At 42.0% G+C, this 18758-nt stretch overlaps 1 protein-coding gene and 1 non-coding gene across 4 annotated transcripts in view; one reads left to right on the forward strand and one right to left on the reverse strand.

Annotated features, from left to right (window-relative positions):
- ntm (neurotrimin) overlaps positions 1-18758 on the reverse strand; it is a 386758-nt gene that overhangs the window by 103471 nt on the left and 264529 nt on the right. For 2 of the 3 annotated variants that reach the window (XM_068600361.1, XM_068600359.1), the window contains exon 1: positions 8026-8588. In XM_068600361.1, coding sequence (XP_068456462.1) covers positions 8026-8198 — 173 coding nt within the window. In that variant the 5' untranslated portion in view covers positions 8199-8588. Of the gene's footprint in view, positions 1-8025; positions 8589-18758 lie in introns of those variants that run through there. The other variant, XM_068600360.1, reaches the window with a different exon arrangement.
- Positions 15418-15511, forward strand: trnai-uau (transfer RNA isoleucine (anticodon UAU)). The gene is made up of 2 exons: positions 15418-15455; positions 15476-15511. It is a non-coding gene; the product is annotated as a tRNA-Ile (tRNA).

An 18758-nucleotide genomic window follows, 5' to 3' on the forward strand; every position in this document is an offset into this window, starting at 1 on the left:
GTGTGTGTGTGTGTGTGTGTGTGTGTGTGTGTGTGTGTGTTCACTAACAAGTCTAAAACAAGACACCTTGTTAGCCTTTCAGCTGAAATTGCAATCAGCAGCGTTTGAAAGGCACGAGGCTGAAATCTATTCCGTTTTGAATGTGTGGTTCACAGTTTTGACAGCAGTGTGTTGGCATTTGAACAAAGTGCTGTAAATCCACAGTGTTGTGCAGGTTGTGGTTAAAGTCACGGGATAAGTGTGTAGAGTTTTGAAAACTGTGTTCAAGCAATGAAAAAAGAACTAGAGTTTGGTCCCCAAGAACTGCTGCTGTGCTGACTGTAGTTAGAGTTTTGCACATGTGACTCCAGTTGTGCCCACTGTCGTTTAGCAATCGGAAAAAACTGTGAATGCGTACATTATGTGACAAATACATCCATGTTGACTTTCTTAGTCAGTTAGTTCAAACTTAATACTACAAACTGCTCCGAAAAATATTTGTGTTCAATTTGTTTCTGTGGCCTTAAAGTGGCCAAAAATGTATTTTAAAGCTAAGATTCTACTAGATTCTTATAAATTCTAGTGAATGTTTTGTATGCTTGTGACTGACCTGTGAGCCATCCGTAGCTGTACAGTCTGCAGTCATATGCCACTTTGCTGATGACATCAGCAAGAACAGAGGTAAAAGCCATCCACATACTATCTCTCTAATGTACCACACCTATATGATAGTGAATCCCCATGCTGTACACAATTGAACCACATCGCATTGTAATACAATCCCTCAATACTGAATAATATAAATGTGTGATTTTCAAATGATATCCACGAAGCAAAAAAAAAAAAACACGTCTGCCAATGTTGAATAAAATGAGAGAAATGCTTTCTCTATTAGAAAGGACCTGGTAGAGTGGTTCTATTCTGCTGGCATCCTTGCTATCAGAGCCTTTTTTATTTTGACAGTGAAAAGCCCTTTCTGAACCAGTAATGTGAAGACAATAAGTGAAAACGTGGGGCTGATGGATGAAAGCCTGGCTAGACGATGCAAGGTGAAAGCAAATGGAATTACAGAGAGAATCGTTAGCATCCCTCTGTGAAATCAAATTATCAGCTTTCCAATCTTGGCCCATGGCATCTGAGGAATTAAATGAACGTCCCCGAGAGAGCAGCTTAAACTCCAAACATGGACTGGATGGAAAAATCTTCATCGGTGATAGTACCATTCAAAACACGATGCATGTATTCTTGCGCAACCCGTTAGGAGACGCATATCAGAATACACATGCACACGTGTGTCAGGAAACAATGTCACACATGCAAACTAAATATCAAGGCAGTTCAAATTGTGTCCCTGTTTTGGAACAAAGCCTCATTCCTCAAACATTGAACTTGAATCTTTAATGCATTCATCGGGCGACGTGGAAAGAAAGGAATAAATGTTAACATGATGCGGTTGTGAGACCAGCATGGTCTGTGCAGGTAGATAAGCAAGTCTCGGCAGGTTGGCGGCTCACCTCGGCCACTGTGGTGACATTCATTAATCGCAGTCTCAAGAGGCAGTGTGTCTCATTTATTAAATCCATTTGAATGGACAGAGCCCTGGGAAATTAATGTGCTTCTCATTGAATCTGTTTTATGTCAAGCACTGTGCTGTGCGTTTTATAGTACACAATTTATTATGGTTGGAGATTTACAGTCACTACTTAAATAGCTCACAATTTGGTTTTTCAGTGTCGGTGTGGTCTTTGTGAAGCAAGCTCAGCTCAATCAGTCAGACAGAAACACTTCCATCATCTCGCTCTGGCTGCAATCAAACAGCATCACAGTTAAGAAATCACCTTCTCCAGACACGCTCTGATTCTGGCTGTGCAGTATGTAATCAACAAAGTTTTGGCAGAAAATGCCACAACAAACTTCCATCTTTCTAATGCCTGGAATAATGATTATATTCATATGAATATAGGGTGCAACTTTTTTCACGATGCAGCACTTTACGTTGATATATTTCAAAAATATATTTTACTTTAGGAATTGTATATGGTCTATTGATGAAGTATTAATCACTATGAGGTGGAGAGGAGGGTGAAAACAATGCACCAGAGACAGTGACTATATGTGCCCATGTTGTGCTGCTGGTAGTTGTGCGACAATCTCTCCACAGAAGGATTTATCACGGGATCAGCCGGGGAGTGAGAGCTTAGATCACAACACGATAAAGTGATAATTAGTGGTATTTATTCATCAACTCCCCAAATTAGGCCACGGCCCTGAAAAACAGCGCCGACAGGAAGGAAAGAGGCAGCTCTGGCTCTCCTTCTCTTAGAACGTGATACCACCCTCAGCTTTGGCAGTTGTCAAAAAGGGCAACTTGGAGCTTGTTAGCACAGAGCACAGCAGGGGACGGGATAGGGGTGAGACTCACGTCTATTACACCGTGTGTGACAGAGGAAAGGCAATACATCCTAATTATCCAGGGACTTTGAAGGTAATACAAATTGGCTCAGCAAGCTAACGCAGGGTGGCCTGTACCTGCATTACGTATGCTACTGCTAAGATGTTTGCCTTTTAACGCTGCTCATATATTCCATGTGCTTCATATGTGCTGTTGGACTGTCCTGCTCTGTCTCCCCACTACCTTGGGAAAGACCAGTCATAGTTTTGTGCGCCCTAAATTCAGCTGGCGTAGGGGTCATTGTGGACATCGCTCACGATGTCGGCTATATTAACAAAGTGGAGACGAGTCTGCAGTGGAGGATTAGAAGCTGTCTCTGAGTGGGGATCAGGAACCAAACCCAATCTTGATTGCCTGGCCGGCAGCTTGGTCACACCTCCGGGCCATACAACTGTCCTGGCTTCAGGTCGTCCCAGGAGCATGTGGAATAATACGGACACAATGGACAACACATCTTTGAGGGCAATTCGTCGAACTTTTTCATTTACGACCTATCAGTGCTTTCGAAAATGCCGATAGTCTCACGGGTTAAAAAAAAAACTCATATTACCTGCAGTCGAACGCCATGTAAACATGATCCATACGATTACGGAAAACAAAGACAGTTTATCCGTGTTAATCTGCTCCTAACGCAACAACTGCAGTTGTTATCCATTGCCTAGATGAGGGAAAGGCTGACGTTATGGGCAACTAGACAGCTGGACAGCATTACAAGTTGAGCATCCAGCCTTATAACAGCATGTACTTCAGATTCAAATGTCTTTTCAACCCAGGTGATGGTATGAGTGGGGCACTCACCAACAAGATGAAAGAAACTTACAGCCATCAATGTAGGCCTGAAATGGCCAATACTACTCAGCCTGGAGGATTGATGTGCAGACCTGCCACTCCCACTGATCTGAGTACGGCTGAATAGTGCATGCCAATAGTAATCGGAGCAAAACTGTAATGAGTCTTCCATCAACAATACAAGCTCTACGGTGCAGGCCTGCTTACATGCACATCAGTCATATGGAACTGATCAGAGGAAATAATTAGCTTTGACAGTGTAAATACAGCAGACACACGGGACTGTCGCTGATTTGTTCTTTGCGACAGCTTACAGTATACTGCTATGGACTGTCAATGGTTCTGAAGGAAGACAGCCGTATGCTGTCCAAGGTCCTGAAGGAGGACAGGACATCAGTATGCTGTCAATGGTACTGAAGGAGGACAGGAATGTGGACATGGACATGGATGTTGTATGTGTGCAGGTTGTAAAGCCCACCAAGGCTAATTTATAATTTGTGATTTTGGGCAATACAAAATAAACTGAATTATTTTCCATGGTACCAAAGGAGAACAGGAGTATGCTGTCCATGGTCCTGAAGCAGCAAGGTAAAGCAGTGTATTCTTCATAGTACTGGAGGAGGACAGCAGTATCCTCTCTACAGAGGACAGCAGTGAAGTCTGAAAGTCAGGACAGTACAGTACTCGACTGGAGCAGTCAAGTACTTCAAGAGCCAGCTGCTATGGTTCTTAGTGTGCTTAGAATACAAAAATGTGCTTATTTCTATTCATTAGGAGTTCACAAGAAACGTAAAGTCTCGCATGAGATGATAGATGAGTACAGATTACACACATACACACATTTTAGAGGATACATTTTGTGTTATGCAATCTGATCCCTATTTCACCACATGTTTCAGTCGAGTGACTAACGAGGACAACAGCTTTTGAAAGTCTCATTCTGAAATCTCTCGAGAGGGTTTGGACTCTTTCACATTATTAAAGTCAGCTTCATATTTAGCCGTGCCATTGACAATATTTATGATAACACTAAGCTACGTCTTCTGTACTGCAAAACAACACTCCCCTCTGCAGGTGTTATCACATTTGCTCCTTTGTCGTCCAGCAACAAGTCTCCTCAGGTGAGACTTGACGTCTCCCTGAGCGAGACTTAGTTGAACACAATAATAAACAGACAAGATCCAGCGAAAGCTAAATAGAAAACATTTATTTTTCCCCGAATGGGTTCTTTCCATAATGCCGTCTGACACTTATAATATCAATCTGAGCCTGTCAGTGGAAATGAAGCACTTTCAGTGGATGTACATTAACGATGCAGAATTGCCCCAAAGGGTATCGTTGCTGCCTGTAGCGCTCTCTCTCAATGCTGGACCAATTTAAAAAACTGCGGTCCCCATTAGTCAGTTGGACACAAAAACCTGAGAAAATAGGGTCCAGGTTGAAAAATGATGTTTCCTTTGAGAGGACATGTGAAATGATCAGCCAGCAAACTTCCTATAAATGGGTTTTCTTCCCAGTAGGCCAACAACAATGTTTGGAGTGAAAATCACTGCAATGGATCGCACCTGTAAAACTGACACAGGACAGGGAGTCTTAAATGTATTGTATATAAAAGAATCCAGATGAGCAGAATATTGACCTGCGTCTGGTTTACGGTTGCTGTCCTGTTATGGTCTCCTCCCCTCAGAGGGAGCTCACAGTGAATGCAGCTACAGACCTGTGCTCCTCCTCTCCTTACTGATGACCTGCTGAAGAACAAAGGACCCTGGGAGTCCCTAGACATTGATTTATGACACAGCTCGTACAAATGCCCACATTCAACATACAACATGTTGCATTCTATTATTATCGAACATCTGGCAGGGAAATTATGTCAAATAAGACCTGGATTCAAGCGTAGCTTTCAACATGTTGTGATATGTATTATTGCAAGAGGGAATGTGACGAGTTGATGCATGGTTATCAATTTGGTTGACTTGCTAAAATCACTAGTGACTTAGGTTGTTTTTTTATTATAAATGAATAAATAATCCTGAATAAAGTTCTATTCATAAATAAAATTCAATCCCCGCCAGGAGAATTATGAGATTGCTTGCGCGTGTGCTCTTATACATGAGTGAGTGAGCATGTGTGCGCCCGTGTCTGTCCACTGCTAATCTGCCATTCTGCCGCAGCAAATTGCATAATATTTTGGGTGTCCAGTAATGGCTGCATGATCAAGGACCTCTCGTGGTTGTGGTGACCCGCACTTTCGCGAAACACTTTTTACTGCCCGTTTTATGCTGCCGGTGACCGCACGCTGACTCCTCACTCACTGATAACACAGCTGAGTGAGTCTCCGCCCCCTCCTGCGGCTTTGTGTGCAGAGACCACAAAGGGACGACCATAGGGTGCATCCTAAGTCTCTTAATTGCATCCCTGTTTCCCTCACTTGTGTCCTTTCCTTTGTGTTTTAGTCCCTCCCAACAGGGATTCATGGAGAGCAGAGAGAAAACCATGTGAAGAGAGGGGACACAAGGAAATATGTTTTATGAGACACGAGACGTCCTTTTCTCCAAAGCGTCACGCAAAACAATGTCGGTTTCTGGTGGCTGTGGCCGCTGATCACATTATCGGTCGCTTTAATAACCGGAGAGAATTATGATGGAGTTTATGTCTGTAAACATGATCACTGTAACAGAGTTGTTTTCTGGTCCAGATCATTCCAATAAAAATGCACTTCAAATATTGATATTAAGGATCGTAATGTTGTGAGTTGATTTAATGGAGTTGAACAACTACGTATACTAATAAAGAAACAGTTATCATCACTGTCAGAGTGGAGATGTTTTCTCTGTCGTCTGTTACCTGTTTAACAAACTGCGTTGAGTACTTATATACGTGTGTGGTATTTATACTGTGTTCTGTGTACTGCTTTGTACAGGATTGATTTATTAATTATTTACTTATTTATTTGTCGGTATGTTTTGAAATTCTGATTGTGGAATCATTATAAAATGAACCACAGTATAATTATAGTTTCTCTTCATTACATGTTGTAAAAAGTGTTTCCTCTCTCCAGCTCGCTCTGATTTTAATTATTATTATTATTATTGAGGGAATCAAATCATAAATCATAAATGAAGAAATTTGTTCGTGATCCTTTTGTTGTTCATACCTACAATGGACATATTTCAACTAGATGGTAAATAAGAAAACAGATCTAATAAATAACTTGAGTTTGGTTTTCACTCTGGTATGAAACTCCAGCAATCAGTCCGATCAGCTGCAGCGTCCAATCAAATAACTGATGTACAATGAAGGGGCGTGTCCAGTGTTAAAACACTTCCTCGAAGCTCACTCTGCTCCTTGATCATCTCTCCTCCAAGATCCCTCCTCGCTCCTCGACCGTGGCTCCTCAGACCAGAATAAGAGCTTTGGGACGGCCGTCAAAATGTCAGTTCAATCGAGGTGCGAGGAAACGACAATTAAGAAATTTGGGATGCACCCATAGTCTGTAAAAAAAAAAAAGTTTGCCTCCTCTTATTATTTGGAGTCCATGTTTAGCTAACAGAACTACGCACACAGCTGAGTGCCCACACACAGTCACAGTTATCACCGGGCATCATCCTCACATTTAAATGTGTATCCAAACACAGCTGAGACTGCACTGACCTTTCCATATTCATATCTCAAATCAAAACCCACCTTTCCAGAACTGTTTTAATATGTTACTAATGTGTGTGTTCTATGTTTTTAGTGTATATCTCTTTCATGATGATTTTAATGTTTGTAAAGTGTCGCTGAGAATTTTGAAAAGCGCCATATAAATAAAATGTATTATTATTATTGACGTCAAAAAGGACTTGAAGCCGAAATACACACACACACACACACACACACACACACACACACACACACACACACACACACACACACACACACACACACACACACTGATGTAGTTGTGGTAAATGTAGTAATGATGTTGTGTTGTGGCTTTCCAGGTCTGTGCCATATAGTTAGACATCGTACCCTGAAAATACTGAAAATGCCTGTCACCAGGAAAAGCCTGGTGGAAACGGAAGCACGCCTGAGACACACTTCCTTGTCACTTCCTAAACTCGCTCCTTCAGCCTCATCCGTCGCCACAATGTGAGAGCAGTCAACACTTTAACTGCTCACGTGACCCCGTGCCCTCACATCACATCCCACCAACTCTGGGATACAAATACAACCTTCTGCTGGCCGTTGTGATTATTGCTAAACATTTCCCGACAGCACTTGAAAGCAGCACAAATCCGCCTGTGTCCAGTAAGCCTCTGAGGGCGCGCAGGAGGGGAAAGGTCACGCAGACAACGTCCCGTCCTGAGGAACTGCTCGTCAATCCATCCCTGTGTTCTATGTGTGAATTGTTTTCTATCTTTCGCCCACCTCGCTCCCATTCCCTCCTCAGCACACAGCGCCTTTGCTCTTCCTCTCTTTCCAGAAGCCACTGTCTTCCTCCTCTCCACCTTTAGTTCTGCACCGTCACACAACAATTAAACACGCCAAGTCCCTCGTGAGCAGCTGCTAAAGATTAGCAGAGTATCGCTTCTGAATTGAGTGTTTTCCACAGACTAATCCTCTGAAATCCTTCCAACAGCGGAACATGATAAAACAGACGCACACACGCACACACACACACGCACACGCGCGCGCACACACACGTAGCTCTCTAAACACCGAACACTGACATAAGAACGCCTGCAGGCAGCGTCCAACTTTAGGGGAGAATTCCGAGGCGGCAGCTGAATAATATGAAGGAAAGCAAGCAGCGGACTCACCTGAGAAAGACCGTCTCTCCTTGCCGGACGGTGATGTTGTCCATGACTTTGTTGTCGGACTGAGAGTCCCCTTGGCTGCGGACCGGCAACCCTGCAGGCACAAGAAGCAGCATCCTCAGAGAAAGAAGAAGAGAGCATTTGGAAAGAGCCACAAAGTGTCCCCGGACAGACATCGTCTTCAGACCGAGAGGAAAGAAAAACACAAATCCCACAGCGAGACACTGAGTCGGCGTGGCGTCCTGGCGGCCCCGTGGAGATTATGTACCCCAGTTCATTAGAGTTAATCCAGATCTGTAGCCGCGGTGCGCGGGAGGAGACACGCGTCCCGTCTGCCGCTGGAGCATCCACTGTTTACTGTGTGCTTCTCTACAGGGGGAGGACGAGAACAGAAGCCCGTCTCCTCGGTGTCGGTCCGGCGGCTTTCTGCTGCTTTTTATTTCACCAAGTTCTCACACAAGAGGAGACAAGCGAGCCGCGCGCGTCGCTTCACGAGGCTTCAGCCCGTAATCTGCAGTTTAACTGCGCCGAGTGACCAAAACACCCGGCGGACACCTGACTGACACCCGTCATGTTCAACAGAGAAGAGAGAGAGAGAGAGAGAGGGAGGGAGGGCGAGAGAGAGAAAGGGGGAGAGAGAGAGAAAGAGAAGGAGAAGAGATGGAGGGAGGGGGAAGAGAGAAAGAGGGAGGGAGGGAGGGGGGATGAGAGAGGGCGAGAGGGGAAAGAGAGAGAGAGAGAGAGAGAGAGAGAGAGAGAGAGAGAGAGAGAGAGATGCCAAGTTCGTGGTTCGCATCTTGTCACTGAGTTCTCTGTGTTACAGCACTTCCTGTCTGCGTCACAGACACACAGCTGTGGTCGCACCAGGATTCGCATCTGCATCAAATATAGTGAAATGAAAAAATAACTTTTAGGATTCATCTCGTTTGCTGCTCCTGAGTTTGTAACTGTGCCTCTGGTACAGTGAGAGTATTGTTACTTTTTTTTCTTCTTTTTTTTTTTTTTTTTTTTTTACAGTATGTTGCATATCAATTATATTCTCATAATGCATTTCCCCAGAAGCTGTAAAACGTTACTTATGAAATTATAAACTAATACAGAAACCTACAGAAAATAGTCTCACCACTTCTGTTACAGTGCTGCAATCATCTTGACAACATTCACATGATCAAATCTGTTCATTATGGGATTATGTTGTCCATTCACAAAATGTTAGTAAATCGTGAAACACGTCAAACACAATTTCAAAAAGCCAAAGTTGACTGATATAAATTGCTCAACCTTTAGTTCAAATGTTTTCCATCATCGACCAATAACAAGGAAACCAGCCGAACAAATAACATTTGAGAAGCTGGAACCGGAACTTTTGTTTTGCTTAAAGCATGGTGTAAAAGATAAAATATATCATAAATATCAACTGATTACATTCCAGTGATCAACTAATTGAGTATTTAACTTAAGGTTTTCTAAATTTCTGTTAACATTGAATAAAAAGTATGATCCTCAGATAAAAACAACTAACTTCAAAGAAGCTAATTCAGGCAACGTTCTCCAGAGACACAAACCGTCACATCTTTTTACTGTTGAGATTTTCCTTTTATGAACGATTTTGAATCGGCATGAAAAGCAGCCGTCACATTCCTTCTCTTAATGAAGGTTGAATTCATACGCAGAAGAAGACACACAGTTATGCAGACTGCCCCCCCAACACACACACACACACACACACACACACACACACACACAATGTAAAACACGCAGCTGGAGGCATTCTGTGTGAACTGGCGTTACAGAGTCATGGATGGATTATGAGTCAACGGGCTCGGTACAGACATACAAAACGCCCCACAGCCTCTCCCAAACAGGAGAAAGACACGTAGACTTTATACATGTTGGTTTGTTGTCTCTTTGTAGTAGTTTTGTGTGTATGTGTAATTGCTTTGTGTCTCTTTAAGCACCTCTCTGTTGTTTTGTGTCTCTTTACAGAATTTATTTTGTATCTCTTTGGATTTGTTTTGTCTGTGTTTATATTTACTTTATGTCTCTTTTGAATTGTTTTGTGTACATTTATATTTAGTTTTTTATTTTTGTTGTTCAATTTAATTCAATTCAATTTATTTTGTACAGCCTAAAATTGCAAATTACGCTGAGAAGGCTTTCCAAGATCCTCTGTTGCAATTACCCACATTGGATCAGGAAAAAGTTCCCTAATAAGTTGTTTTGTGTATATTTGTAATTACTGTATGTCTATTTTAGTTGTTTTGCGTATATTTGTAATACCCTATATTTTAAGTTCTTTTGTGGATATTGTATTTATTTTATGTCTCCTTGTGGTTGTTTTGGTCTCTTTGCAGTCTATTTGTGTTTCTTTCTAGTCCTTTCATAATTCTTTGTAGTTATTTGGAGTCTCTGTCTGGTTTGTAAATGTCTTTTTAAGTTATTTGTAGGTGACGGCCAGGGGGAGAGCCATCCATGCATGTAGTCCTTCGCCTGACTCTTCCCTACTCGTGCTACTCTAACATCATATTTATCCTTATCCCTGCAATGGCCTCTATAGTGGCCACAGTGGCTGACCAGTTTGACATGTTTGAAAGTCCCCATGGCAATCACACACTCATAGCTAGCGTCCTCTCAGATGCAGTGACACAAAACTAAGCGTTTGTGAGACGAGACAACCCTGAGCCAGTGAGAGCTCCAAGGCGTGTGGTGAGGAAATATGACCCTGAATACATTCAATTTGGGTTCCTAATGGCGGCAGTGATGCTGAGCCGACATCACAGTGTTGAACGTGATGAAACCCTGTCAAATGAGGCGCTGAAGCCATCGAAGCTCCAGAGACATTTAAACACAGAGCTCCCGGGATGTGTTGGACGCCAAATGAATATCTCCAAAGGAAAAGAGCCGAGCTTCAGGCACAGCAGACAGTGATCACAACATTAGCAACTCAGTCTGGAAACACTTTGAGAGCCGGCTACATGGCGGCTGCTCGGAAAAGATTGCAGCCAGGAAGCCGTTACGACCACACAGGAGCTGTATCGTGCCCGTAGTGCTGTGGATATGTGTGAGAGTTATTGGGGGAAGCAGCCAGTCATGTTAAGTTATGTTTTTTATGGTCTTTTTTATGATATATTTAGGAAGGAAGTCCTCAGAAATGGACCTTAACTTACGAAAGGCTGCAAACCCCTTCAAATAAGGTATGTTCTTCTCTCCAGCTGACATTAACATCAATCTCCCTTTTTCATGGAAGACATTCTGACGCGTGACAGCAGCAAAAGCTTGGGTGTAAATTATTCAATCTATTTAGCTGCTTCAGTTTCAGTCCTAGTATTGCTGGAACAACTGAATAAAATGGAACCATCATTGAATTGTAACGCCTGAGCTTTTCCTACTGAGTCTCAATGCATGCTGGGAAAAAAGGACTACCACGTGACAATCTGGATCCTACATGCCTGTAAAGAAGTGACGATGACTCAAACATTATATTGCCAATAGAAAGGATGCTAGAATTGAAGTCAAACTCAGCTGCATAGTGTGAGTGATGCTTGCAGAGATCACCTTCAGTCAACACTATGAATGTGTTTTAACATAAAAGCATGTGTTTTTATCTGCTGCTTTGTGTGCTAGTTAGATCAAAGCAGCCATTATAGTAAGAGGGCTCCAACACAGAGGTGCATGGCCCAAACTGTATTGTTGTGGATGATGCAGCCATTAAATATCAATACAGTTCATTTACATATCTATTGTATTATGGAGCAACAGAAAAATAAAAAGATGATTTGTAAAAATGAAGTCAAACGTTAAGTGGCTGTATCCATCTACCTTTGTCTCCTCCACATAGACACATAGCTATTTATAATTCACAACATTGCAATATTATTCCACTAATATTTACAATTCCTATTCAATTTGTTTTCAGGCAGAAGTCATGCTGCTTGTAATAGACGCGCTGCGAGCCTGAGATGAATATCTGCATTTGTGAGCCTTTGCTTAACAATTTCTGATTCCTGCTGCGAGCTGCTTTCATACCTGCTGGTCGCGCGTGTGTGTGTGCATGTACGTCGTGTGCGTGTGCTGTGTGTGTGTGTGATGTGTGCTGTGTGCGTGCCACACCGGTCTGTTCTGGCTCCCTCAGTGCAATCAATGCTTGATTACTCTCATTTCATTTGAACTACAGCACATCTGAGGATTCTGTCACCTGCAACTCACAAAGTAAGAAAAAAGTAAAAAGTAAGTTGGAGTGAAAAGGGTTAAACGACTGGAAACAAGTCGCACGCTTTGCTTCAGCCAACTGGAACAGGACAGCGTCCCACTTTCACAATGTGGGTGTCAAAGAGGTTCACGGGGCCCAGACGGAGCGCAGGGAACCAGAGCAACAAGAGGAACAGAGGGTCATTCTCTTGTTTTCGGTGAGCTGTTTTCATTCTGCAACCTCTTGGATGTCAAGGGGCATTTTTAATTTTCATATTCATCAGCGTTAACTTTAAGGTCATTATTAAGTTCAATTATGACACCACATGCAATTGTTATTCTTCAACATATCTGTAATTGTACGCCACCCCTAAAGGCAAAGTGCACAGAAATAAAAAAAAAATCTGAAACATTACTCCCAATCAGGACATTGTGCTTAAAGACAAGCAAGCAACAGACCGACATCAGCTCGGATCTTTCTCCAAGAAATAAAAGCACCAATACGACATGAAGAGCACATTCTGTCAACACGGGGCGACTGTGGCTCAGTGGTTAGCTTGCCCGTCTTTCAATTAGTGGATCAGTGGCTGTGCTAGTCCTCGTCGTTGTGTCCTTGAGCAAGACACTTAACTCTGAATTGCTCCCCATTGCTGTGCCTACGGTGTATAGAGCAAACATGTAAGTCGCTTTAGATAAAAGCATCAGCTAAATGAAATGTAATGTAATCATGTAATGTAAAGGTGTAAGCTTTGCAGTACAATGACGTTCAGAAAAATGGCGATTCAGACATTATCTGAGCTAGAAAGAAAGCTCCATAGGGAGTTGTGAAGTGCGACACTGGACACGAGCAACAGAAGCTACTATGTTGAAGGTCCATGAGCAGCAGGTGGCCGGCCATTCTACACCACAGTCAGTCTCTGGGTGCGTTCTTTGTCTCAAACCCATTCAAGCATCCATGACAGTTTCATCCACGAGTAAGTGAAGCTGCCTGAAGGCTTACAGTTGATGAGCAATATTTCACACATGTAATACTAAAAGTAGTTTTAGTTTGTTCATGATGTGTATATCGCTATGATGCCCGATGTGGAAAGACAGCTTCTCTAATATTCCCTCATGATCCATGCATGGAGAGTTTAGCCTCCTGTGGGTCTGTCAGCAGTGTCCCATTTCCATTCACAGCATGACATATACGACAACCAGTCAGAATGCAATTATTCAGCATCTGCTCCCAACAACGAGTACTTTCACTCATTTAATCCCGACATTCACCAGTGCTTTCCCATTCCCAATTTTTTGCTTCTCAGCACTTTTACTTCAATTTGTCACACTGAAGAGTGCAGGTAATGAAGTCATACAAATGTAAATCACAAGAGCTGCAATCGGAAACATATTACTAATGAGCGTACGATTTGCCTTTTTTATGCAAAATGTTTTTCATAAGTTAATGAAATCTAAAATATTGTACTTCATGTCTGGATCTCCACACAGCGGGAATGATAATGCCTTTTAATTAGTTTGACTCCCGAGGTGCAAGTTAGTCGTGTGCCTGTGCCTAAAAGGCCTCAAGAAGCTGCAGCTGCCCGGCCAATAAATGCCAAAATCCATTATAAATATGAATATGACGGCCGGCATTTATTATGGAATGAAATTCAAGGCCTCTCTGACATCAAAGCACATGGACCACTTTCTGCAAGAGCATCTTTATTTATATTCTTTTGTAACTCACATATGCAGACTCAAAATGTGAAAACAATTCAAATTTAGTTGATTGGTCATCATTCGGATAATATGGATACTATACTTTTCCAAATCCCCCCCACACTCCTCAACATCTCTGAGTATTCCATTATGAGGCCAGAGGAAGAGGGTGTGCTTCAGGCTTGACTGCAGTGGAGCTGTTTTATAGTCCAGATCTCGAAAGGGACAGAATGAGATGTCACCATCCAGAACAAGGAGCCTCCAGGCAGCACATTTCCAGGAAGCTATACAGTCACGTCATGTGACTCGCTCGGAGCGCTGCAGCTCATAATGGAGGTTCCACATCCACTTGTGTAGCAGGACTATAAATGCCACAGCTCAGCGCCCCTCTGCAGCTCACCTGAATGAAGTTGTCAAGTAAATGAATGAGAGGGGTGAAGCCTCCTTTGGTGACATGTAATGTTCTCCCTCTGAACCACCTTCAGTTGAGTCAATCCCTCACTATCACCATGGTAATGAATGCATGCTCACACAGTCAACTGGCTGTCACCTCGCCGGATGACATATCACCTGAACACGTGACACAAAAGCTGGAGCTTAATTTAGCATTTTCAATGTTTACTCCCGGCATCAAACAGCAGAAAGATGAAGTTAGCCTCTAGCTGATGAATAAAACAAATGCAAAAGTGATTGTAAAAGGTAACTGTTCTCGGACAAACCCAAAACGTGCACTTGGTAAACCTTTAGACCACACTGAAGCCTCCTGCAAATGAATTGATGTCGTTCCAGAGACATAGAAGAGACAATAATGTGAACATAGGCCGATCTGATCATTATTTAGCCTGCCTTATTTCATGATCTACAAATATCACTCATTACTATTTTATATTTTGGAGTTCTATCTCCCAAATAAGCAACACAAACCGAACTGTGACCAAAACCGTTGCCCAAAAATCTGAAGCCGAACCGAACCACTTGTTGAATCGCTGCCCTACGAACATAGAGGAGAAACACAGTCGTTACTGAGACAGACATTGGTCTTTGGACACTGGATGACAGAAAAGAGCTTCAGTGTGAATGTTAATTTTGACCAGAAACACAATTGCAATTTACAATTGCTCTTTGTCTGCTCGATGTGTTGAGGTAACTGTGTCTTGTTTTATCATTATCATCTCACAGTCTTTATTATGTGTCCCTGTAATAATCCAGTCCATGTATATCCATTCACAGCTTACAGAACATTTGACTTGTTGTATGTATAACATTTGTAAACACCTAGTTTTCAATACTTGTGTACATATATGGTCCTGTGTATACATAACCTCTCTTTGTCTAGCTTTGTTGTCCTTGTACATCCTGTTAGTCTTTTATTCTTGTTCAGTATATCAAGAAAGTCAAATTCCTTCCATGTGCACACATCTTTAGCAATACACACAATATATACACAATGCACAGAAAAGAAAGGGATATGAGGTTCTTTGTATTCTGATTACTTTGTTCTAATATCTAGCTCCAGTGGCGCAATCGGTCAGCGCGCAGTACTTATAAGACAGTACACTGCAGAGCAATGCTGAGGTTGTGAGTTCAAGCCTCACCTGGAGCATTTCTATAATGTGTTGAACAAATACAATGAAATAATTTGTGAGTTGCCACATTTAAGCACCCCTTCAATAGACAAATACTAATTACAGTAAACACCATGTAACACTCAGCCATGTCAAATAGTTCTCAGACATTAGAGAATATTTGGATTCTCCCTTTTAATTTGTACTTTCTTGATTTTTGTTCTGAGTTTGTATGGTTGAATGCACTGACTGTAAGTCTCTTTGGAAAAAAGCGTCAGCTGAAAGTAATGTAATAAGGATTTTACACGTTCTCACATTACACAGTTGTGAACATTATTCATGTTTTACACTTCCTCCAACCTGTAATTAGAAAAATCAAATTAGTCATTTAATTATTTTCATAATTAATCTCTTTCTAAGGCACTGAGAAGCCAGCTCATCAAACTATGATGCTCCACCGTGGTCAGGTCAACACGTGGTTGACGTGAATTCAAACAGAAACGCTGGCTCATGTTAGTACAATCATCTTTGTTGGGCTGCAAATAAGTAGCTAAACTAAGTAACTAACACGCAACTTTACACAGTAACTCAATAATACTTCAAGATACGGATACTAGTCCTGAAAACCGGTGTATTGCTTGACAGTCCTGTTTCTGTTTGATACCTCCACCATATCAGACCATATTTTGGTCTTCATGCTATATCCCTCACTCCCAGTGCATTTTCTTTTAGCGTCTAATGTATTGCTTATTTCTTTAATACCTTTATTTAAGCAGATAGATAGATAAGCAGATCATTTACAATGTTGACCTGGCCACAAAGGCAGCAACAGGACGCCAGTCTAATAATCCCGCTGTGTCTCATACAGACACCGAGGGGCTTGACAACGTGTTGGCATTCGCCGCTCTGGGATTGAGAACGAGCCGACAAAGACCACAAGGAGACAACAATCACAAACACAAGCCACCATCTACTTGATGATGATGACATTTAACTAAACTAATAGCAATCATGCAAGCTTAATTGGGTGGTTTGAATTGGAGCACCCACTGGGAAAAGCTGGGTGAAGGCAGCGAGCGACCCTTCAGCTTGAAATACTGTTGAGATGTCAAGTGCTTAACCTCGGACAACTCCACTGGAGCAGAAGCTGTGCGTCTCTGTAAAAACACATTTACTCAGTACAGTTTCTCTTCTCTTCCTCAATGTAAACTGACATTCTGTTGGTGGAGCAGCTTTTGGCTCCAACCAAGAATCCAAATGTGCCTGGAGGCAACAAAGGACCTTTTATTCGTTGTTAATTGGAATAAATGACAGAGGGGGGAAAGACTGAGTGAATGGTGCATGTGAGAAAGACTGACAGATGAATGTCATCACGATGTTTAGTGTGTCATGATGTCACGCTAATCAGAGTAATCAGTTTAATGACCACCATTAGGCAATCCTCCACACATGTCAATCAAACTGGGACGGTAGATTCTACAGTGTACCTTCAGTGGAGGACAAGCGATGGGTCACAGAAGTTAAATCCATTAGAGTAAATAATAAAAAACGGTCTGACTGACCACAAATGCCATACATATTTTAGCATTTATCTGTACATTAGACATGATGTAAGTATGGATAGGTGATCACACGCTTTCAAATCGACAGACATGTTACTAATAGATGCCAACGGGTGAGTGGGAGAGAGAGATGAGTGTATGTGCATTGGTGGATAGGAAGAGATTCTCAATAACTCCGTCCTACTATGTCCATGTCCATTGTTTCCATGGCAGAAATATAACATAACTCTGTGGAGAGCAATGACATCGACCACAATATATGGGTTGGGCCATGGTTCGTGAAGCCGTTCCAAAGGAATGCATCTTTTTGTTATAGGCAACACTCAATGACCACCAACCTTCACACCTACACACTCTCACCCACACAGTCTCACATGCAATACAATGAGTAAAGCCTACTGTATATACACGCTAGTATACAATATGACTAAATGGGTAGAGGCAGAAGTATAACGCTTGTATATTCCTACTCTAACTTCTTATCAATGAAGAATCTCTCAAATCATATTACACTCAGATATTGAAAATAACTTTGGAACACAGTCTGGCAGTGACTTTGCTTTAGCTTTGACTATTGCTTGCATGATTTTATAATATACCAAATCATGACATTTCATAACATGAGATTTTACAAACAATGGATTTGTGTGTTCATAGTCACAAGACATATTCGTGCTATGCATGTCATATGGCTCATTTTTATAACAAAACTCTTGAATGTTTTTGCAGATGATTTCATGATGTACAAATGTCCCTTATTATGTTGATAAAAAACGCAGCAATCAGCAAATTACCAAATTACCAAATCTATTTTCTGTAGCAACTTGGTAGCACACACATTTCCTAGGAGACAGAGTTGGTACATAGTATAACACCAGATAGACAAACATAGCCTTTGTGTCATGCAAACTGATAATTAAGTGTTATGTGTCTTTGTATTCAATTTCTGCCTCACTTCCGATATGGCTCCTAGAAAATAGTTGAGAGTTTATTTGCAAACAATGCTTGTTTAATTAGCCTAATGCTGCAGGCAGCAGGATGCTTTCCTTCTCAATGTTTAAACCTCATTTTCTGACCTAAAATTAGGATTTTACATAACAAATGTCCTCTTTCTTTTTCTCTGCCAGTCCGACATCATAACAGTGATGTACAGAAATAACGACTGCATTTATATAACGGGTGCTTATCATCTTTTCCTACGCCATATTATCAAAGAGACCTAGCTTAAAGCCATATATCAAATTGTCACTGGTTGTCTTGACAACTAGTGGCAATATAACCATTGCAAAGTGGAAGAAGTTGTTAGACTTGAGAAAGAGAAAACAACAGTCGCCCCTAATGACCTGCAGTCTGCAATACCTTTCACAGTGTAATTTACACTTAAGTTGTGAGCCACAGGCCAGATGTGCATGAAATGGATCACGCTGGTGTTCTGAAGGGCGAGTTAAACGGTTATCTCTGCTGCTCTGCACTGCGATCCCTCTCGATGACTTCCAGATGGTCATCCTCCATCTTTAAGACTCTCTTTGTCCACAAGGGAAGCTGAGGTAATGAGGTCTTAGTCATTGGCAATTAATACAACATCACCTGGCAGACCGAAGGGAGCAATGTGGCAGGAGGATCTGAACGAGGAAGTCGGCCGGACACCTCGACCGACTGTACGTGGTGAAACGCCGAACGCCTCTGGAAAATCGCGATGATTTAAAATGCGTGGTAAATCGTT

The sequence above is a fragment of the Clinocottus analis genome, unplaced genomic scaffold, assembly GCF_023055335.1.
Source record: "Clinocottus analis isolate CAN_PGR_092001 unplaced genomic scaffold, fCliAna1.0.p SCAF_5, whole genome shotgun sequence".
Lineage (NCBI taxonomy): Eukaryota > Metazoa > Chordata > Actinopteri > Perciformes > Cottidae > Clinocottus > Clinocottus analis.